Source organism: Nerophis lumbriciformis, linkage group LG24 (genome assembly GCF_033978685.3).
Source record: "Nerophis lumbriciformis linkage group LG24, RoL_Nlum_v2.1, whole genome shotgun sequence".
Lineage (NCBI taxonomy): Eukaryota > Metazoa > Chordata > Actinopteri > Syngnathiformes > Syngnathidae > Nerophis > Nerophis lumbriciformis.
Genome location: NC_084571.2, coordinates 36,511,810 through 36,536,500, shown reverse-complemented (window position 1 = coordinate 36,536,500; position 24,691 = coordinate 36,511,810). Strand labels below are relative to the sequence as shown.

At 40.3% G+C, this 24,691-nt stretch overlaps 1 protein-coding gene across 1 annotated transcript in view; it reads left to right on the top strand.

Moving 5' to 3' along the window:
* Positions 1 to 807: 807 nt before the first annotated feature.
* The window catches only part of notch3 (notch receptor 3), a 79,748-nt gene continuing 55,864 nt past the window's right edge, over positions 808 to 24,691 (top strand). The window contains exons 1-2 of the mRNA XM_061982053.2: positions 808 to 1,060; positions 3,494 to 3,566. Coding sequence (XP_061838037.2) covers positions 1,000 to 1,060; positions 3,494 to 3,566 — 134 coding nt within the window. The 5' untranslated portion in view covers positions 808 to 999. The remainder of the gene's footprint in view (positions 1,061 to 3,493; positions 3,567 to 24,691) is intronic.

The window sequence follows — 24,691 nt, the reverse complement described above, 5'->3', positions numbered from 1 at the left end:
TTCATAGCGTTACTTTTATATTTTGATAAATCATCATATTTATGTATTACTAAATTCAAATAGGTATTGATCAATCTTTAAGCTGTGTGTATTTGATTTTTTATTATTAATATTTAGAATTGTAGTTGAAACTTTTACAACCGTGTGTTGCACTAGTACAATTTATCCCAAAAGTTACTCAAGTTAAATTAAAGGACAAACTTGCAATAATAAACATATGTTTAATGCAGTGACTGCAGTCACTAGAGGCGGGGCCTCACCTGCCATCATGGAAAGAAAAAAAATGTAAAAAGAAAAAAAAAAATTTAAATTGTTATATGTATGCAGTGATTATACTATAAAGTTATTTTCCATTTAACTTCACCAGTTTTAGATTATTTTTATTCAAAATCGCTGAATTTTCACATTTGCCTTTCAAATACTGAGAAGAGACGGTGTGGTGAACAGCAGCCAGTTGAGGCACGTCACTCAGTGCCTCAACATGGATACCGGTACTAAAATATTAGTATTGGGACAGCACATGCATTTTAATAAGGTAAGTTGGCTTCCTCTGAAGGACCATGTGCTAACAGCTTGTTAAAGGTCTTCAGCCTGAGAGAGAGAGAGAGAGAGAGAGGGAGAGAGAGAGAGAGAGACAGAGAGAGAGAGAGAGAGAGAGAGAGAGAGAGAGAGAGAGAGAGAGAGAGAGAGAGAGAGAGAGAGAGAGAGAGAGAGAGAGAGATATGGGCGGAGTGTGTGCGCACTTGCACGGCCCCTCCGCAGCCGCCCGGGCAGTTTTCTCAGGAATCTCCCATCAAGGCTGAGCTGCGGGAGGAACTTTCTTCGGGGAGGGAAATTTAACGCGACTCTCCCGGCTCGACCGCACCACAAAAGCCCGTCGCGTCCACTCTGGAGCTTCCAATTCCCCTCAAGTTACTTGCGACAACAACAAGAAAAAGGATGTATTTCTACTGAAAAGAGGAGACGCCTTCAAGTTGCTGGGGAACTTTTTCCACCGAAATGGAAGGGAATATTCTATGGATTATTTTGTCTTTTTTATTGTTCATGCATCGTTCTGAAGGTACGTCGCTGTGGGAGGAATTCGGTTTGGGTTTGTTTGAGGGGACATGTTTGGACACGGTGCCAAGGGCCCCCTCAATAGGACTTTTTTAAATTATACAACAATTGCACAATCTTCATGCAAAAATTATGCATTTTATATATGCATTTTTATATATGTATTTTATAAATGCATTTTTATGTATGCAATGCATTTTATATATGCATTTTATATATGCATTTTATATATGCAATGCATTTTATGTATGCATTTTATATATGCATTTTTATATATGCATTTTATATATGCAATGCATTTTATATATGTATTTTTATATATGCATTTTTATATATGCAATGCATTTTATATATGCAATGCATTTTATATATGCATTTTATATATGCATTTTTATACATGCATTTTATATATGCATTTTATATATGCAATACATTTTATGTATGCATTTTATACATGCATTTTTATATATGCATTTTATATATACAATGCATTTTATATATGTATTTTTATATATGCATTTTTATATATGCAATGCATTTTATATATGCAATGCATTTTATGTATGCATTTTATATATGCATTTTATATATGCATTTTTATACATGCATTTTATATATGCAATACATTTTATGTATGCATTTTATACATGCATTTTTATATATGCATTTTATATATAATGCATTTTATATATGTATTTTTATATATGCATTTTTATATATGCAATGCATTTTATATATGCATTTTATATATGCAATGCATTTTATATATGCATTTTATACATGCATTTTTATATATGCATTTTATACATGCAATGCATTTAATATATGCATTTTTATATATGCATTTTTATATATGAATTGTATGTATGCAATGCATTTTTATATATGAATTTTATGTATGCAATGCATTTTTATATATGAATTTTATTTATGCAATGCATTTTATGTATGCATTTTATATATGCATTTTATATATACATTTTACACATGCATTTTATATATGTATTCTTATATATGCATTTTATATATGCAATGCATTTTATATATGCATTTTTATACATGCATTTTATATATGCAACGCATTTTATGTATGTATTTTATATATGCATTTTTATATATGCTATGCATTTTATGTATGCATTTTATATATGCAATGCATTTTATATATGCAATGCATTTTATATATGCAATGCATTTTATATATGCATTTTATATATGCATTTTTATATATGCAATGCATTTTTTACATGTATTTTTACATATGTAATGCATTTTATATATGCAATGCCATCAGGACGTTTACTTAGGTTTAATGCATGCTAATATTTTAAAGCTTTAGCTTTGCTCAACTCTCAAATTAAAAAAAAAACGTGTGTTTAATGTTGAATGACATTCCCCAAGCAACTTCTTTTTGCACTTTTTTTTTTGTTGCACTTAGTCTATCAGCATTACAAAGCAGACACAAAAAGGCTGCAGGATGCCACAGGTTGCCCTCCATGCAGGAGGAGGAGTTGGGGTCTATTTTATTGATGTGTTCAAGACTATTACTGTATATTTAAAAAAAAAAGGGTAATTAGAATAATACATAAAGTGTGCTGCTATGAACCGACCAATGCATTGTTCATAAGTGTGTTCAAGTTTTGCAGATATTGTGTTTTTAAAAACAATGGAAATGATGTTTCAAGTAGAGAACAACAGCCTTGCAGCTTGTATTCTTTAAATTAAGTTTAAATTAAGAGGAGAAAACTATCATTTACAGGGGATGTGGATTTTTGAAATATGTAAAGTAAGAAGGAATATAAAATACAAATGTGTTTCAGGAGTTAATAATAAATAATAATAGATTTTATTTGTAAAAAGTACTTTACATTGAGTAAACAACCTCAAAGTGCTACAGTGTATTAAAACAAATACAAATAAAAAGATAATAAAAAATGAATAAAAATAAAAACTACAACAGCCAAATAGCTAAAACTAGCATGCATATATCTAAAATAAGGCTTTTTTTTTTTTAAAGAAAGGTTTTTAAGCTTTTTTTAAAAGCATCCACAGTCTGTGGTGCCCTCAGGTGGTCAGGGAGAGTGTTCCACTGAGTAGAAAGCCCGGTCTCCCATTGTTCGTAGCTTTGTCCGCGGAGGTTGGAGGAGGTTAGTTAAATGGTGATGAGTTGAAGACATGTAGTTCTTAAGGTTTAAGAAAGCCTTGAAAGGTGAAATAATGGAAAATTATAAAATACAGCATTGATTACTTTCATCCCGTTGATGTTCCAGGCAATCTAATTTTCAGTGAATGTATAGGATCGGCAATTTATAAACCTTGGCTTCAGCCTATTCCTTTTTGTGTATGACTGTTAGTATGTATAATCTGTATATGTTTAACGGTTGATTGTACGAGCAAAATAAACTCATTCCAACTTATTTCTTATATTCCCTTGCAGGTTTTCGTTGCACGGATAAATACAGGCCCTGTGAGAACGGAGGGACGTGTTTAGAGTCGCCCTCCCGATGCATGTAAGTCACTTTCAAAAAATCTACACACTTAAACCTTGGATTTGAGCCTAATCTCGTTTTCAGTGACGAGATAAAACGCCCCCGTTCGTACGGTGAAAGACACGCCTTCACACTCTGCACCTGTATGAGTGGAATAGCCTCCTATCTCCAGAGGGGGTCTGACCCTAACCCCACCCTTGAAGCTTGTTTAGTTTGTTTACACTGCAAAAAGTCAGTGTTCAAAAAATAAATAAAATAAAATACAAAAATTAGGGGTATTTTATTTGATCTACCGTATTTTTCGGACTATAAGTCGCAGTTTTTTTCATAGTTTGGCCGGGGGTGCGACTTATACTCAGGAGCGACTTATGTGTGAAATGATTAACACATTAGCGTAAAATATCAAATAATATTATTGATCTCATTCACGTAAGAGACTAGACGTATAAGATTTCATGGGATTTAGCGATTAGGAGTGACAGATTGTTTGGTAAACGTATAGCATGTTCTATATTTGAATGACTCTTACCATAATATGTTACGTTAACATACCAGTTGGTTATTTATGCCTCATATAACGTGCACTTATTCAGCCTGTTGTTCACTATTCTTTATTTATTAGGGACCGAGTCCCTTTGGGACAGAGGACCCATTGAATTCCTAGCGTTTTATTATTACACCGCCGCCTCTTTGAGCTGTAATTTGACCCCCTTAACATGCTTTAAAACTCACCAAATTGGACACTCACAGGCGAAAATTGCGATCTAATCAAAAAACCAAACCCCAAAACTCAAAATTGCGCTCTAGCGCCCCCTAGGAAGAAAACACAGACAAAACTGCCTCTAACTCCCTTTAGGAATGTCGTAGAGACATGAAACAAAAACTCACTTAGACCTATATTTCATACACTGACAACCCCCAGCAAAAAACAACAGGAAGTTAGCAATTCCCCCTTCAAAACAAAAGTTGGGTAAAAACAGTCACCTTTTTTCAAACATTATCTCCTGTGAGCGCGTTTGTCGTGTCGGCTTCAAATTAGCACAGGAGAGAGATTGAACCCTTCTGATTAAAAGTTGATGAAAGAGTTGTAATTACTGCTCCGGTTCGGATTTTATGAGCCCTCAAAGTCGGTCCCGTCCATCGCTGCTTGCAGCTTTCATTTTAAATTGCCTTTCAAATGTCTATTCTTGGTGTTGGGTTTCATCAAATAAATTTCCCCCAAAAATGCGACTTATACTACGAAAAATACGGTAAGCAAAATTATCTGCCAATAGAACAAGAAAATTCGGCTTGTCAAGACTTTCCAAAACAAGTAAAATTAAAGCTGCAAGCAGCGATGGACGGGACCGACTTTGACGGCACATAAAATCCAAACCGGAGTAGTAATTAAAACTCTTTCGTCAACTTTTAATCAGAAGGGTTCAATCTCTCTCCTGTGCTAGTTTGAAGCCGACACGACAAATGCGCTCAGAGGAGATAATGTTTGAAAAAAGGTGACTGGTTTTTACAAAACTTTTGTTTTGAAGGGGGAATTGCAAACTTCATCTTGATTTTTGCTGGGGGTTGTCAATATATGAAATGTAGGTCTAAGTGAGACCTACATAGAGGGTTTTGTTTCATGTCTCTAAGACATTCCTACTGGAAGTTACAGGCAGTTTTGTCTGTGTTTTCTTCCTAGGGGGCGCTAGAGCGCAATTTTGAGTTTTGGGGTTGGGTTTTTTATGAGAGCGCAATTTTTGTCAGTCCTAATGTGTGTGAGTTTGGTGAGTTTTGAAGCATGTTAAGGGGGTCAAATTACAGCTCAAAGAGGCAAAAGTGACTGTTTTTACTAAACTTTTGTTTTGAAGGGGGAATTGCAAACGTCCTGTTGATTTTTGCTGAAAGATGTCAGTGTATGAAATGTAGGTCTAAGTCAGACCTACATAGAGGTTTATTTCATGTCTCTACGACATTCCTACTGGGAGTTAGAGGCAGTTTTGTCTGTGTTTTCTTCCTAGGGGGCGCTAGGATGCAATTTTGAGTTTTGGGGTTTGGTTTTTTGATTAGATCGCAATTTTCGCCAGTCCTGATGTGTGTGTCAAATCTGGTGAGTTTTGAAGCATGTTAAAGGAGTCAAATTACAGCTCAAAGAGGCGGCGGAATAATAATAATAAAACCTTACAATTACAATAGGGTCCTCTGTCCCAAAGGGACATTGCGGTCCCTAATTAGCTAACCTCAATGAACCCAAAAATACCTTAAAATAAGTATATTCTCACTAATAACAAGTGCACTTTTCTTGGTAGAAAAAAAAAGGCCTTTTTGCTCAATATGTTGAAAAATATTCTTAAATGAAGTAAATGCTAGTGCCATTATCTTGACATAATGATATGCGCTCGGCTTCATGATTTGTTTTTTAATGCTTGAAGTAAGAAACCGTTACTTTGAAAAAGTAGTTTTATACTTGTGAGTGTTGATGACACAGCTTTGCAACAGTTGATATTCTAGTTTCAAGCATGTTTTACTCAATATAGGTCAGTGTTTTTCAACCACTTCACCTAATTGGTCCAAAAAATTTTTTTTTGCAAATCGGCAAATAATACGCCGTTGCTTAGTGTCTGTGCTGTGTAGAACTCGGCAGGGTAACCACGTAATACTCCATGCCAGTAGGTGGCAGCAGGTAGTTAATAGCTTTGTAAAAGTCGGAAGGTGTCGGGTGAGACGAGGATGGTTTGTTGTGAACACAATATGCAGACCACAGCGGCAGGCAGCGTGCAGGTAAAAAGGTATGCAACGCTTAAACCAAAAATGAACAAAAGGGAAAGGGAAAGGAAAAGGCAATGGCTATGCAAAAGCTAAAGTAAAACTGAACGGGCTACAAAGTAAACAGAAACGAAATGCTGGACGACAGCAAAAACTTACGGCGTCCACAAAGTACAACCGTACATGACATTGACAATCAACAATGTCCGCACAAAGAAGGATAGCGACAACTCAAATAGCCTTTGCTTGCCAACACAAAGCAGGTGCGTGGAATAGCGCTCGAAGGAAGGCATGAAACTGCTCCAGGAAAACACCAACAAAACAGGAAGGGCCACCAAAATAACAGCGCAAGACAAAAACTAAAGCACTACACACAGGAAAACACAAACAAACTCAAAATAAGGTGGAGTTTAATTTTTTTAACGTTTGTGCCTTGCCTTAAAAAAAGGTTGAAAAACACCATACTTGCCAACCTTGAGACCTCCGATTTCGGGAGGTGGGGGTGGGGGGCGTGGTCGGGGGTGGGGCAGGGCGTGGTTGGGGGGAGGAGTATATTGACAACTAGAATTCACCAAGTCAAGAATTTCATATATATATATATATATATATATATATATATATATATATATATATATATATATATCCTGAAAATATGCAAACAAAACTGTGTTTAGATAATTGATACTTCAAACTTGCATAAATAAATATTAAGGAATATAACATAACTTGGCTTCTGAGAGCTTCAAAATATAATGAATAAAATGCTAAAGTTGTTGATAAACAAGCAATTATTTTAATACCTAAATATGGTCATTTTAAATGAATTATTATGATAATTTAAAATGAATTATTTCAAATATGTTTATTTGAATGTATAATTCTATGGCTGGATGTAATAAGGAGTCAGAAAAAATAAAAATAAAAATACAATAAATGTTGATGTTTTTAGCAAAATATAGTAAAAATGTATTTTTTTTATTTATTTTTTTTAAATTAATAAATATATTTATTTTTAGGTAAGATAAACATAATAATACAATTTATCTCTAGTCTGGATGATTTATTTCTTGTCACCCTGTTGTCCTCCCGTCTGTCATGTCTGTATTATCATGTTTTGTTTTAAGTCATGTTTAGTTTAGTTTCTGTCTTTTCACTCCCTTGTCTGGTCACCATAGCAACCATTAGTTTTCACCTGTCACGTCACGCACCTGTTTCACGTTTTGAGTCACGCACCTGCTTTCACTAATCATGTCCATAGTATTTAAGTTCATTCATTTTCTGTTGTTCGGCCTGACGACCTCACACCACATTTATGCTCTGTCCATTGTTTCATGTCCATGTTCACGCTGCTCCTTTTTTGTCCAAGCCAAGTAAGTTTTTGTTCCATGTTTATAATCTTTTTGTTTTTCATAGTTTATTCTCCGCCACTGTGCGTGCTTTTCATTTGTACTTTTTGCTATAGTCTGTTGGTTTCATAGTTTATTATCCGCCACTGTGCGCGCTTTCATTTATCCCTTTTTTTTTATATATTGAATTGATATATTAAAACCCGCCATGTACCTTAATTCCCGTCTCGCCCGTGCCAACTTTCCGTTGCATCCCGGAAAAGCAAACTCCCAAGACCAAGTCTTGACACCGTCTGGAAAAAAGGCTGTCCTCACTCAGGTCCGCATGGAGCTGGAGGGGGCGTGGCCTCCAGCTCCGGCTGAAAATCGGGAGATTTTCGGGAGAATATTTGTCCCGGGAGGTTTTCGGGAGAGGCGCTGAATTTCGGGAGTCTCCCGGAAAATTCGGGAGGGTTGGCAAGTATGAAAAACACTGATATAGGTCATCAAATCTCAGCAACAAGCTGTAATATCTTACTGAGATCATTTGGGACCAAAACCCTTAAAACAAGTAAAACACTCTAACATAAAATCTGCTTAGTGCGAAGAATGATCTTATCAGACAGTTTTTGCAGTGTAGAGAAGGAACATGCTTGAGTGTTACTGTTCAAAAAGACACCTGCTTCCCTCCAAAAGTTAAAAGGGGTTTAAAGATCAGGCGGCACATCAAAAAAAAAAAAAAAGCAGGGGCGGCATTTTTTATCAATCATTTGCTGAAGGAGAGTCATTAAGTTGGTCAATGTGTAATTTCACCCAGGCAGATTTTCTTCTTCTTTGAACCGACTTAGTGAGAATAAGGACACTTTCTTGGGGCTTTTCAACGGAACCCAAGGCGGTCTCTCCTGTAACGGGGAGTGGTCGGACCAGTCCGGTACTGAAGGTGACACCCCAGACCTAGCCACCCGCCCCGCCACAGGAACAAAGATGTAAAAGAGGGAGAAAAGATCCTTTCTTTGTGCAGATACCTGATATAGAGAGCGCGCAGAGTGAGCGGAGAGGGGGGAGGAAAGCCACAAAAATGTGATTTCATTGTGATGTTTCAACAAAAAAAATTGATAAAATTTCTAAGAATTGAAAGAATCCGCAATGAACTTGATGCGTTTTATCTCATGGCTTCTAACGTGGCGGCGACTAATGAACTCGAGACGGCGATTGTCTTTGTTCCTTGGCCTAGATAGCGGCGTATCCTGTTTCCTGCGCAGCCATGATGTCACAGTATCACATCAAAAAGCCGCCTTTTAGAAGTTTACGAGTTACAACGCAGGCGAGTCACTACCAGGTCACACGTCGGACTCTAACCTCTCGCTCAGGTAGAGCGACGTGGGATTTCCAGGCAGTATATGGTTTTAGTGACACCTGCACTAGTAGGAGGGACACTTTTTTTAAAGCTTCAGGACTTGAAAACTTTAAAATAAAAGAGTTTTTTTTTTTTTAAAAGCGGGAGACGCCGGCCTTTTGATTGTTAAGTTAATTGAGATAAGAGCGTTAAAAAGGATAAGCATGCGATTTATCTTAGCCAATCAGCAAAGAAAGGCAATGATGATAATGGAAATGTTCTAATTGGATAATATAATGGAATTACTCGGGGTGTAACGGTACACAAAAATGTCGGTTCGGTACGTACCTCGGTTTAGAGGTCACGGTCCGGTTCATTTTCGGTACAGTAAGAAAACAACAAAATATAAATTTTTTGGTTATTTATTTACCAAATTTGTAAACAATGTCTTTATCCTTTTAACATTGGGAAAACTATAATAATTCTGCCCACGTTAATCAACATTAAAGTTGTTGCTCAGATTAAATAAAATGACAAAACTTTTCTTCTACATATAAAAAGTGCAACACTAAACAGTTTCGAGTCAACTCATCATGCTTAATTTATTACAGCATTTGGGAAGCCTGTCGTTGATTTTTATTATGTAAATGTTATATTTTTATCAACATAGCAGGGACCCTGCCATTCAAAACTAGGCTGCTCCGTTTCTAATGATTAATGTAACTATAGCTGAAAAAAATAGTACAATAGTAATAGGAGAGACTATTCATCCCTGAACACCATGGAGTTCATGTTAATGATGCAGTTTAGAGATGCGCGGATAGGCAATTATTTCATCCGCAACCGCATCAGAAAGTCGTCAACCATCCGCCATCCACCCGATGTAACATTTGATCAGAACCGCACCCGCCCGCACCCGCCCGTTGTTATATATCTAATATAGACGATGCAAGGCATTAGTGAAGTTATAAAGCTTTTGCCTGTTAAAGAAAGGAGACTGATCCAATGCAGCACAGACATTCGCGTGCCACGCTGTCACGGCCCAGACGCACACCAGTGCGCAATCATATGGGAGCCGCGCTGAGCGCACCTCCAAGCGCGTCTCGCTGCCGGCGACGGCCGGGTATGGGCCCGACGCTCCAGCGCCATCCATTTTCAGGGCAGGTGGGTTGTTACACACTCCTTAGCGGGTTCCGACTTCCATGGCCACCGTCCTGCTGTCTATATCAACCAGGGTGAGCCCCACCTCTGTCGTGAGCGCACTGCGCGCGGAGTGACCCCTGTTACGAGCCCCCGGCAACAGGGGTGGCGGGCAGGTAAGCTGCGCGGGCGGAGCGCGCGGAGTGACCCCTGTTACGAGCCCCCGGCCACGGGGGTGGCGGGCAGGTAAGCTGCTTACCTGCTGCGCGTGACGCCGGCCGCGGCGAAGGCGGACGAGGCGGGGTGTCGGTGCGGTGGGCGCGGTGGTGACCCTGGACGTGCGTCGGGCCCTTCTCGCGGATCGCCTCAGCTACGGCTCCCGGTGGGGCCCTCTCGGGGGAAGGGGCCTCGGTCCCGGACCCCGGCGAGGCGTCCCTTCTCCGCTCCGTAAAAGTGTCCATCTCTTTTTTTTTTTTCTTCTGTTGTGGCATATGCAGCAGGTGCCTGCTCGTTTTTCGTATGTGGGTAACAACATTTAACTATGTATATATATTTCCGAATTGGTTTAACTGCCACCCGCCTGAATCTATTTAAAATCTAATTTTTTTTTATTTCAACCGCCCGACCCGACCCGACCCGCGGATAAAATCTAATTTTTTTAAATTTCATCCGCCCGATCCGCGGATAATCCGCGGACTCCGCGGTTGTGCCCGCAAACCGCGCATCTCTAATGCAGTTACATTATTATATCAACTATCAGAGACAGAAACTCTTCATTTAACACAATGTCCTTTTTTGCTGCTTCAACGCAGCTCAATCAACACAGAAAAAGGTAAAGTGAAATCACAGACAGACAGGGCTTTGCTGTCCGTAACACACACCGCAAAATGAGCTAACGTTACGCTAAAAGCGAATTAGCCTTCACCTCAAGCCAGGACTGCGAGCGAGCTGAGCTGCCTTTTGTGTTTCTAGAAGGTCAACGGGCTCATAGTGATGTTACTAGTAGTTGACTGGGAGGTGTTTATTATCATTTGGGGAGAGTCCGCTGCCTGATGATTACCTGCTAAACGCTAAGCACTGACTACATGCGCTCTGAATACGCACTGCTGATTGGCTGTTACCACTCTGTTTGTAACCAATCAGATGGTTGTGTGGGTGGGACAATGCTGGGTGCTGTGTAGAGGACTGACAGAAACAGAGGCAGAAGGAAGTGGAGGCGGCTACTTAATATGTTCGTGTGGAAACTCGTTCGGTACACCTCCGAACTGAACCGAACCGAAACCCCCGTACCGAAAAGGTTCAATACAAATACACGTACCGTTACACCCTTAAGTATATGATTTCCTTTTTGGTGCCAATTTTGTTCGGCCTTTCTCAGTTTTTATAAGTTACCGCCAATGTTGAAATGATCAATTTTCATAGGTACGGAAGTAGTAGCAGGTAGCATCTTTTTTTTTTTCCCAATGCACTTCCGCCACGGCCCGCCCCTGCCGAATTTTTATCGGTTGACGTGTGTGTGTGTGTGTGTGACGATTACTGATATACGTGTAGTCTCTTACGTGAATGAGATAAATAATATTATTTGATATTTTACGGTAATGTGTTAATAATTTCGCACATAAGTCGCTCCAGAGTATAAGTCGCACCCCCCGGCCAAACTATGAAAAAAACTGCGATTTATAATCCGAAAAATACGGTATTAACATTGATTTTAAAAAGTCACTATAGTAACAAAAAACTTTTATAATGCACTACAACAATTTTATGGGATTAAATTACATAAACATAAGAGGACTTTATTTGTTTTATTTTTTCAAAATTTCTTGTATTTTCGGTATATTACCGTATTTTCCGCACCATAAGGCGCCCTGGGTTATAAGCCGCGCCTTCAATGAACGGCATATTTCAAAACTTTGTCCACCTATAAGCCGCCCCGTGTTGTAAGCCGCATCTAACTGCGCTAAAGGAATGTCAAAAAAACAGTCAGATAGGTCAGTCAAACTTTAATAATATATTAAAAACCAGCGTGATGTGGGCGCGCATGGAGTCGTATATCAACATGGACGGAGCTGCGTGAAAAAAGCCACCCGGCCTCTTCGCGTAAACTTAAACTTACCTTAACCACTCGCTCATCTTTTCTTCATCCATCCCTTCGAGTTAGCTTTCATGATGACGCCGGCTGGAAAGGTCTCTTTTGGCAAGGTCTTCCTTTTGAATATCACCATGGGTGGAAGTTTCTGGCCATTAGCATGGCAAGCTAGAACCACAGTGAAGGATGACTTCTCATTCCCTGTGGTGCGAATATTCACCGTACGTGCTCCCGTTGTATCCACAGTGCGGTTCACAGGAATATCAGTTGCTGTGAAATAGTAATCCGTGTGCGGATGGAGAGATTGCGTCTTTTCATGAACCGGATCCCTGTCGTTTAGTAGGAGCCATTTTGTGGTCTTTACAGATGTAAACGCACAAAGGAAATGAAACGTACGGTAATATCCGCGCGCTTTTTCTTCTTCTACGCGGGCGGGTGGTTGCTTACAGTAGAAGAAGAAGCGCTTCCTGTTCTATGGGGGCGGGTGCTTACCTTGGCGGTTGCTTGCGTAGAAGAAGAAGCGCTTCCTGTTCTACAGGGAAAAAAGATGGCGGCTGTTTACCGTAGTTGCGAGACCGAAACTTTATGAAAATGAATCTTAATATTAATCCATATATAAAGCGCACCGGGTTATAAGGCGCACTGTCAGCTTTTGAGTAAATTTGTGGTTTTTAGGTGCGGCTAATAGTGCGGAAAATACGGTACTGATATACGTGTAGTCTCTTACGTGAATGAGCTAAATAATTTTATTTGATATTTTACGGTAATGTGTTAATAATTTCGCACATAAGTCGCTCCAGAGTATAAGTCGCACCCCCCGGCCAAACTATGAAAAAAACTGCGATTTATAATCCGAAAAATACGGTATTAACATTGATTTTAAAAAGTCACTATAGTAACAAAAAACTTTTATAATGCACTACAACAATTTTATGGGATTAAATTACATAAACATAAGAGGACTTTATTTGTTTTATTTTTTCAAAATTTCTTGTATTTTCGGTATATTACCGTATTTTCCGCACCATAAGGCGCCCTGGGTTATAAGCCGCGCCTTCAATGAACGGCATATTTCAAAACTTTGTCCACCTATAAGCCGCCCCGTGTTGTAAGCCGCATCTAACTGCGCTAAAGGAATGTCAAAAAAACTGTCAAATAGGTCAGTCAAACTTTAATAATATATTAAAACCAGCGTGATGTGGGCGCGCATGGAGTCGTATATCAACATGGACGAAGCTGCGTGAAAAAAGCCACCCGGCCTCTTCGCGTAAACTTAAACTTACCTTAACCACTCGCTCATCTTTTCTTCATCCATCCCTTCGAGTTAGCTTTTATGATGACGCCGGCTGGAAAGGTCTCTTTTGGCAAGGTCTTCCTTTTGAATATCACCATGGGTGGAAGTTTCTGGCCATTAGCATGGCAAGCTAGAACCACAGTGAAGGATGACTTCTCATTCCCTGTGGTGCGAATATTCACCGTACGTGCTCCCGTTGTATCCACAGTGCGGTTCACAGGAATATCAGTTGCTGTGAAATAGTAATCCGTGTGCGGATGGAGAGATTGCGTCTTTTCATGAACCGGATCCCTGTCGTTTAGTAGGAGCCATTTTGTGGTCTTTACAGATGTAAACGCACAAAGGAAATGAAACGTACGGTAATATCCGCGCGCTTTTTCTTCTTCTACGCGGGCGGGTGGTTGCTTACAGTAGAAGAAGAAGCGCTTCCTGTTCTATGGGGGCGGGTGCTTACCTTGGCGGTTGCTTGCGTAGAAGAAGAAGCGCTTCCTGTTCTACAGGGAAAAAAGATGGCGGCTGTTTACCGTAGTTGCGAGACCGAAACTTTATGAAAATGAATCTTAATATTAATCCATATATAAAGCGCACCGGGTTATAAGGCGCACTGTCAGCTTTTGAGTAAATTTGTGGTTTTTAGGTGCGGCTAATAGTGCGGAAAATACGGTACTGATATACGTGTAGTCTCTTACGTGAATGAGCTAAATAATTTTATTTGATATTTTACGGTAATGTGTTAATAATTTCGCACATAAGTCGCTCCAGAGTATAAGTCGCACCCCCCGGCCAAACTATGAAAAAAACTGCGATTTATAATCCGAAAAATACGGTATTAACATTGATTTTAAAAAGTCACTATAGTAACAAAAAACTTTTATAATGCACTACAACAATTTTATGGGATTAAATTACATAAACATAAGAGGACTTTATTTGTTTTATTTTTTCAAAATTTCTTGTATTTTCGGTATATTACCGTATTTTCCGCACCATAAGGCGCCCTGGGTTATAAGCCGCGCCTTCAATGAACGGCATATTTCAAAACTTTGTCCACCTATAAGCCGCCCCGTGTTGTAAGCCGCATCTAACTGCGCTAAAGGAATGTCAAAAAAACTGTCAAATAGGTCAGTCAAACTTTAATAATATATTAAAACCAGCGTGATGTGGGCGCGCATGGAGTCGTATATCAACATGGACGAAGCTGCGTGAAAAAAGCCACCCGGCCTCTTCGCGTAAACTTAAACTTACCTTAACCACTCGCTCATCTTTTCTTCATCCATCCCTTCGAGTTAGCTTTTATGATGACGCCGGCTGGAAAGGTCTCTTTTGGCAAGGTCTTCCTTTTGAATATCACCATGGGTGGAAGTTTCTGGCCATTAGCATGGCAAGCTAGAACCACAGTGAAGGATGACTTCTCATTCCCTGTGGTGCGAATATTCACCGTACGTGCTCCCGTTGTATCCACAGTGCGGTTCACAGGAATATCAGTTGCTGTGAAATAGTAATCCGTGTGCGGATGGAGAGATTGCGTCTTTTCATGAACCGGATCCCTGTCGTTTAGTAGGAGCCATTTTGTGGTCTTTACAGATGTAAACACACAAAGGAAATGAAACGTACGGTAATATCCGCGCGCTTTTTCTTCTTCTACGCGGGCGGGTGGTTGCTTACAGTAGAAGAAGAAGCGCTTCCTGTTCTATGGGGGCGGGTGCTTACCTTGGCGGTTGCTTGCGTAGAAGAAGAAGCGCTTCCTGTTCTACCGGGAAAAAAGATGGCGGCTGTTTACCGTAGTTACGAGACCGAAACTTTATGAAAATGAATCTTAATATTTATCCATATATAAAGCGCACCGGGTTATAAGGCGCACTGTCAGCTTTTGAGAAAATTTGTGGTTTTTAGGTGCGCCTTATAGTGCGGAAAATACGGTAGATGGAATTTTTTAAAGGTAAAAACTCAATCTAATATACTGAAAATATTGTCTGATTACAAGAAATGTTGAAAAAGTATATGAAAAAGAAGACCTTTTTGAGCAAAATAAGTGAAGTGAATTATATTTATATAGCGCTTTTCTCTAGTGACTCAAAGCGCTTTTACTTAGTGAAACCCAATTTCTATTTTTATTTCTTTATTTTTTTTATTTATTAGGGAGTAATTTTATTTTTATTTTATTTTTTTTTAAGCAGTACAATCACTAATTTGAAAAATTAAAATTGAAGTAAATTTTTCCAATTTTTAATTAATAAAGGCAGTTATCTTCTCCATTTTATATATGTCCATTGTTGTTTCCATCCATTGCTTCAAAGTTGGATTTCCCAGGAGAGCCCAACTTTGAAACCCAATATCTAAATTACATTTTTAAACCAGTGTGGGTGGCACTGGGAGCAGGTGGGTAAAGTGTCTTGCCCAAGGACACAACGGCAGGGACTAGGTTTGCAGAAGCGGGGATCGAACCTGGAACCCTCAAGTTGCTGGCACGGCCGCTCTACCAACCGAGCTATACGGTATAGCCGAACAGGAACTCTGAACAGGAAATCTTAAAATCAGCCATATCAGATCATGGCAAAAATAAACAACCACATCATGGACCGGGACAGCGGCAAAATCATCGGCACAGAAAATAACAAATTCAAATGATGGGTTAAGGAGGCGATCGAGGACTCTATACATCATGTATAGGAATGTGCTGAACAACATCAATTCATTTGACAGTATTTGGGGGAAAAAAGTTAATATTTCACAGTCGGAAACGAACAAATGTTTAAATTACAGCTGTCAAATAATTAATTTTTCCAATCAGATTAATCGCATTTTGAAAATGTGGATTAAACATAATTAATCACAGGCTTTTTCTTGCTTACGTGATTAAAATTTGCTGAAGAAAAGACCCCAATGTTAGTACAAAAATGCAATTTTAAAGTCACAATGTTATGACCAAATAATATAATAACTAGAAAACTAACTAGCTATCTGTGCCCTGGACCTCTGGCTGGGTGCCCAGTGTCTGAATCCGAGAGTTTTAGGTGTAACTGTACAAAATGAGCTACACAGCTAGCCTAAAACGTTAGCGTGCTTACGTTAAAATGCTAACATTTAGCATGTGTGCCAACGTTAGCATGATGACAGTTAGCATGTTTCACATACCAAGTTATATGACTCAAAAGGTCAAATAGAGAAAAAAAAAGTGTAAAATTAGATGAAAAACTTAGCATGCTATCGTTTGCATGCTAACAGTGAACAAATGTCACATACCGAGTTATATGACTCTGGCGTAAACGGTTGCAAAACTAGCTCAAAAAGTTAGCATGTTAATATTTCAATATCCCAATATCTACATTTGCTTGATAGGCCCCGAGGAGCACCAGACCCCCCCTAATATTTTCCGGAAGACTCTTTGATTTAACGGTTGCAAAACTAGCTCAAAAAGTTAGCATGCTAATGTTAGCATGTTAACATTTCAATATCTACATTGATAGGGCCCGAGGAGCACCAGACCACCCTAATTTTCTCCGGAAGGACTCTTTGATTGAACGGTTGCAAAACTAGCTCAAAAAGTTAGCATGCTAATGTTAGCATGTTAACATTTCAATACCTACATGTGCTTGATAGGGCCAGAGGAGCACCAGACCACCCTAATTTTCTCCGGAAGGACTCTTTGATTGAACGGTTGCAAAACTAGCTCAAAAAGTTAGCATGCTAATGTTAGCATGTTAACATTTCAATGTCTACATGTGCTTGATAGGGCCCGAGGAGCACCACACCACCCTAATTTTCTCCGGAAGACTATGATTTAACGGTTGCAAAACTAGCTCAAAAAGTTAGCATGCTAATGTTAGCATGTTAACATTCCAATATCCCAATATCTACATTTGCTTGATAGGGCACGAGGAGCACCAGACCACCCTAATTTTCTCCAGAAGACTATAATTTAATGGTTGCAAAACTAGCTCAAAAAGTTAGCATGCTAATGTTAGCATGTTAACATTCCAATATCCCAATATCTACATTTGCTTGATAGGGCACGAGGAGCACCAGACCACCCTAATTTTCTCCGGAAGGACTCTTTGATTTAACGGTTGCAAAACAAGCTCAAAAAGTTAGCATGCTAATGTTTAGCATGTTAACATTTCAATACCTACATTTGCTTGATAGGGCCCAAGGAGCACCAGACCACACTAATTTTCTCCGGAAGGACTCTTTGATTTAACGGTTGAAAACTAGCTCAAAAAGTTAGCATGCTAATGTTAGCGTGTTAACATTCCAATATCCCAATATCTACATTTGCTTGATAGGGCCCGAGGAGCACCAGACCACACTAATTTTCTCCGGAAGGACTCTTTGATTTAACGGTTGCAAAGCTAGCTCAAAAAGTTAGCATGCTAATGTTTAGCATGTTAACATTTCAATACCTACATTTGCTTGATAGGGCCCGAGGAGCACCAGACCACACTCATTTTCTCCGGAAGGACTCTTTGATTTAACGGTTGCAAAACTAGCTCAAAAAGTTAGCATGCTAATGTTAGCATGTTAACATTTCAATACCTACATTTGCTTGATAGCGCCCGAGGAGCACCAGACAACCCTAATTTTCTCCGGAAGGACTCTTTGATTGAACGGTTGCAAAACTAGCTCAAAAAGTTAGCATGCTAATGTTTAGCATGTTAACATTTCAATATCTACATGTGCTTGATAGGGCACGAGGAGCACCAGACCACCCTAATTTTCTCCGGAAGGACTCTTTGATTTAACGGTTGCAAAACAAGTTCAAAAAGTTAGCATGCTAATGTTTAGCATGTTAACATTTCAATACCTACATTTGCTTGATAGCGCCCGAGGAGCACCAGACCACCCTAATTTTCTCCGGAAGGACTCTTTGATTGAACGGTTGCAAAACTAGCTCAAAAAGTTAGCATGCTAATGTTAGCGTGTTAACATTTCAATATCCCAATATCTAGTTAAAGTTAAAGTACCAATGATTGTCACACACACACTAGGTGTGGCAAAATTATTCTCCGCATTTGACCCATCACCCTTGATCACCCCCTGGGAGGTGAGGGGAGCAGTGAGCAGCGGGAATCATTTTTGGTGATTTAACCCCCAATTCCAACCTTTGATGCTGAGTGCCAAGCAGGGAGGTAATGGCTCCCATTTTTATAGTCTTTGGTATGACTCGGCCAGGGTTTGAACTCACAACCTACCGATCTCAGGACACTCTGACCACTAGGCCACTGAGTAGGTTATCATTAGTTTTGCAGGACACAACTTGACCTGTTTATCACTCTACTGCGCAGTGCATGCGCTACCCCTCTCTCTGTAGGCCACTGAGGAGATCTACATTTGCTTGATAGGGCCCGAGGAGCACCAGACCACTATCATCTTCTCCGGAAGACTCTTTGATTTGACTACTGTGCTTTCTTTTAGATTAGCTAAAGAACATTTGATGTCCAGAGTGCATTCAAGTTGTGTTCTAGGACTCAGATGAAAGTAGACTTAAAATACTCCAGCCTGCAGACGTCTGGGGATGTCGGAGAGATAATTAGGCAGATTGAGAGTGTGTCACTCAGAGATGATCCAGCTGGAGGAGACGGGACTTTTCAAGGGGTAACGGGGGGGGTTAGGTGGAACAAGTAGCGGGACGCTGGCTAGCGGGGGGTGGTGGCGGTGGAGGGTGGGGGTTTGCAGTGTAGAGGACAGCTGGTGGATGTTGTGATGGTAATCCAGTGAAGTCAGATCTCAACAAAGGGACAGCGTAGGACCAGGTGCTGCCATTGAGTAGCATGCCGGGCCCCATACTGCGAGAGACAAGCTCGTGGTCGGAAACTAGCTAGCTCGCTAGCACATGTTGAGGCTCCCACAGGAGCCTCTAAACCATGGCAGACTTTGGTTGTAGCAAACGGTTTGCGATTCCTTTTAGCAACACAGATACAAGGAATAGAGAACAAAAGGAGAAACCCAAAGAAAAACCCGAAATGAAGAACAAAGAGGTCATAACCTTAGCATACGTTAGTAGAATTACTGAACCAATACGGCGGGTCATGAAAAAACACAAAACCGTTAAACCTCACACAAAAACAAGACATTTACTTGTACATCCAAAAGACAAAATAGAAGAACTTACTTACTTACTTACTTAGTCCTCTTGCACTTCAGGGCGCGTAGAGCCGACCATAGCAACCATGTCTCTCCATCTGGGTCTGTTGTGGGCAAGGTGTTGAGCTCGTGCCATAGTCACATTGCAGGCCTTAAGGTCCTGGGCTAATACATCCAGCCAGCGAGTCCTGGGGGCGCCTCTAGGGCGTCTCCAGCCAGCTCGCTGCGGGTTGAAGTCCAGGATTTTGCGCGTGGGGTGTTCCCCCGGCAGGCGGATGACATGGCCATACCAGCGCACTCGCCGCATTGCTGCGAGGCGAGAGGCTGGGAGCTGTTGGGTTAGCTCTCTTAGGGTCTTGTTGGTGACATGCTGGCTCCACGTGATGCCTTCTATCCTCCTGAGGGCTCTGGAATCAAAGCCATCTAGCCTGGCCGCCAGGATGTTATTCAGCGGCCATGTTTCCGAGCCGTACAGAAGGACAGAGATGACAGAGGAATTGTAGACCCTCAACTTGGTGTCCCGAGATATGTGCCGGTGTCGCCACAAGGGTCTCCACAGGGACTGCATGACGGAGGCTGCAAGGGCGCGACGGCGGTCCACCTCTCGTTTGAGGTCGCCGGTGTTGGTGACTGTCGAGCCGAGGTATCTGACGGTAGGGACAAAGTGGACAGGGGTATCCTCAAATAAGAAGGGTAGTGGGTCTGGTCCATCGCCGATATGCATGAGTTCGGTTTTGGACCAGCTGATTTTCAGGCCGAGCTGTTTGGTCTCCTCATCAAACACGCCGAGGGCCTCCCTGAGCTGGTCAGCGGTCTCACTGAACAGGGTGGTGTCATCGGCGTATTCGAGATCCTTTAGGGTGTAGTTTCCAAGTGACACCCCGGGGACTCGCACACAGACTCTGGACATCAGGTGGTCGATGAAACTCTATGTAATTTACGAAATCCCGTGTAAATCATGCAAAAAAAAAATCATACATGGGAGAAACAGGGAACACGTTCAACACAAGGAAGAAAGAAGATCAGAAAGAATATGAAAAAGAGACAATTGAAAGGTTTATAAGAAGCATAAAAACAAAACTCCGAACAGGAAATCTTAAAATCAGCCATATCAGATCATTGCAAAAATAAATAACCACATCATGGACCGGGACAACGGCAAAATCATCGGCACGGAAAGTAACAAATTCAAACGATGGATTAAGGAGGCGATCGAACTGAGGAAGCGGCCCAGGGAAATCATCAATCGGGATGAGGGTGCATACCTGGGACTCCCCTCCTCCGTGAACCATCAATCGGCGGGGGAGGGGGATGGGAGCCAACCAGGTAGACTTGACAGGTCTGCCAGGTTGGCCACGCCAATAAGACCAGCTCATAGGCAACACGCCACCGTGGTCAATCAATCAATCAATCATCAATCAATGTTTATTTATATAGCCCTAAATCACGAGTGTCTCAAAGGGCTGCACAAGCCACAACGGCATCCTCGGTTCAGATCCCACATCAGGGCAAGGAAAAACTCAACCCAATGGGGTGACAATGAGAAACCTTGGAGAGGACCCCCGCCCCCAGGGCGACCGGTGCAATGGACGTCGAGTGGAGCTAGCATAATATTGTGAGAGTCCAGTCCATAGTGGATATAACATAATAGTGAGAGTTCAGTCCATAGTGGATCTAACATAATAGTGTGAGAGTCCAGTCCATAGTGGATCTAACATAATAGTGTGAGAGTCCAGTCCATAGTGGATCTAACATAATAGTGTGAAAGTCCAGTCCATAGTGGATCTAACATAATAGTGTGAGAGTCCAGTCCATAGTGGATCTAACATAATAGTGAGAGTCCAGTCCATAGTGGATCTAACATAATAGTGTGAGAGTCCAGTCCATAGTGGATCTAACATAATAGTGTGAGAGTCCAGTCCATAGTGGATCTAACATAATAGTGAGAGTCCAGTCCATAGTGGATCTAACATAATAGTGAGAGTCCAGTCCACAGTGGATCTAACATAATAGTGTGAGAGTCCAGTCCATAGTGGATCTAACATAATATTGTGAGAGTCCAGTCCATAGTGAATCTAACATAATAGTGAGAGTCCAGTCCATAGTGGATCTAACATAATAGTGAGAGTCCAGTCCATAGTGGATCTAACATAATAGTGAGAGTCCAGTCCATAGTGGATCTAATATAATAGTGTGAAAGTCCAGTCCATAGTGGATCTAACATAATAGTGTGAGAGTCCAGTCCATAGTGAATCTAACATAACAGTGAGAGTCCAGTCCATAGTGGATCTAACATAATAGTGAGAGTCCAGTCCATAACGGATCTAACATAATAGTGTGGGAGTCCAGTCCATAGTGGATCTAACATAATAGTGTGAGTCCAGTCCATAGTGGATCTAACATAATAGTGAGAGTCCAGTCCATAGTGGATCTAACATAATAGTGAGAGTCCAGTCCATAGTGGATCTAACATAATAGTGTGAGTCCAGTCCATAGTGGATCTAACATAATAGTGAGAGTCCAGGCCATAGTGGATCTAACATAATAGTGAGAGTCCAGTCCATAGTGGATCTAACATAATAGTGAGAGTCCAGTCCATAGTGGATCTACCATAATAGTGAGAGTCCAGTCCACAGTGGATCTAACATAATAGTGAGAGTCCAGTCCATAGTGGATCTAACATAATAGTGTGAGTCCAGTCCATAGTGGATCTAACATAATAGTGAGAGTCCAGTCCATAGTGGATCTAACATAATAGTGAGAGTCCAGTCCATAGTGGATCTAACATAATAGTGAGAGTCCAGTCCATAGTGGAGCTAACATAATATTGTGAGAGTCCAGTCCATAGAGGATCTAACATAATATTGTGAGAGTCCAGTCCATAGTAGATCTAACATAATAGTGTGAGAGTCCAGTCCATAGTGGATCTAACATAATAGTGAGAGTCCAGTCCATAGTGGATCTAACATAATAGTGTGAGAGTCCAGTCCATAGTGGATCTAACATAATAGTGTAGGAGTCCAGTCCATAGTGGATCTAACATAATATTGTGAGAGTCCAGTCCATAGTAGATCTAACATAATAGTGAGAGTCCAGTCCATAGTGGATCTAACATAATAGTGTGAGAGTCCAGTCCATAGTGGATCTAACATAATAGTGTGAGAGTCCAGTCCATAGTGGATCTAACATAATAGTGAGAGTCCAGTCCATAGTGGATCTAACATAATAGTGTGGGAGTCCAGTCCATAGTGGATCTAACATAATATTGTGAGAGTCCAGTCCATAGTAGATCTAACATAATAGTGAGAGTCCAGTCCATAGTGGATCTAACATAATAGTGAGAGTCCAGTCCATAGTGGATCTAACATAATAGTGAGAGTCCTGTCCATAGTGGATCTAACATAATAGTGAGAGTCCAGTCCATAGTGGATCTAACATAATAGTGAGAGTCCAGTCCATAGTGGATCTAACATAATAGTGAGAGTCCAGTCCATAGTGTATCTAACATAATAGTGTGAGTCCAGTCCATAGCGGATCTAACATAATAGTGAGAGTCCAGGCCATAGTGGATCTAACATAATAGTGAGAGTCCAGTCCATAGTGGATCTAACATAATAGTGAGAGTCCAGTCCATAGTGGATCTAACATAATAGTGTGAGTCCAGTCCATAGTGGATCTAACATAATAGTGTGAGTCCAGTCCATAGCGGATCTAGCATAATAGTGAGAGTCCAGGCCATAGTGGATCTAACATAATAGTGAGAGTCCAGTCCATAGTGGATCTAACATAATAGTGAGAGTCCAGTCCATAGTGGATCTAACATAATAGTGAGAGTCCAGTCCATAGTGGATCTAACATAATAGTGAGAGTCCAGTCCATAGTGGATCTAACATAATAGTGTGAGAGTCCAGCCCATAGTGCATAGTCCATAGAGTCAGGGGACCCTTCTGAAGAAGACTGCAGATGACAGTCCAAACACATCCGGTAAAGATTCCAATCGAATATACCGAAAATATGGTCCGATTACAAGAAAATTTGAAAAAGTACGCAGATACATAAGCGGGACATATTCCTGCGCCTTGCCACTTGTTGCCAGGCAGAATTCATAGAGCACAACGCTTACTTTCCTAGCAAGGGAAATGACGTACATGAAGCGTCAGACAGATCGGGTACTCTACTGATCCCCAGGGAAATTCCAAGCCATGGATCTTACAAGTAGCAGATTGAGGACAAAATGAGATTAGAAAATAAAGATAAGGTCAAACATAATTAGAAACAGACTGTATATATATATATAATCACCAGGGGGTGTTCCGATATTGATATGGATTCAATACCAGCGCAAAAGTATCGGGTGATCGAGCTGTGGATCTTTGACTCAATTTGATTTGCTACTTAGGGGTAATGAGTCCATTCAAAATCAATACTTTATTAACATAGGGTGCCAGTTCTATGATTGACTACATTCCTCCATAGTATAAACAGCTCTAATTCATTTCTATATTACTGAAAAGAAAACTGGTTTTGTTTAAAAAAAAAAAAAATTATCTACCAAAACATACAATAAAGTCAAACACAAATAAGGCACATCTAAAGTAAATGTGTACATCAGATACAGTATGATTGTCTATATCAACAATATGATTGGCCTGAGTAAACTGGACAGGTAAGATTCAAATAATAATAATAATCTATATATTTTTGATTATTTTTTAATCAATAAAGAATCACTACAAATAAGAACCGTGATTAATTCAAAATCTATTTTTTTCAACACCCGTGTCGGATGATATCGGCTTGTATCTATAATCTCCGATACAAGCAGCCCTACAGCCAGTTAATATATAAACACCCTTCACTAAGCACACACATTTGATCTTTCCTTGTATTTTAGTGACGTTATTTACAAAAAAGTAAACATGGTAGGCTATTAGTAGGCAGCAACTACACAACAGCTAAGCACACAATATCACACAAGCTAGACATGTAATTAGTGTCCTTAATGGAACAATATTGCAGATCAAAACATGACACTCATCAATATAAACAAGTATCAAATAATTATATTTGCATATTACTTAGATATACAAAGTCTCCAAGGCAGAGGCCTATTAGAAAGTATCCAGTAACAAACGTGTC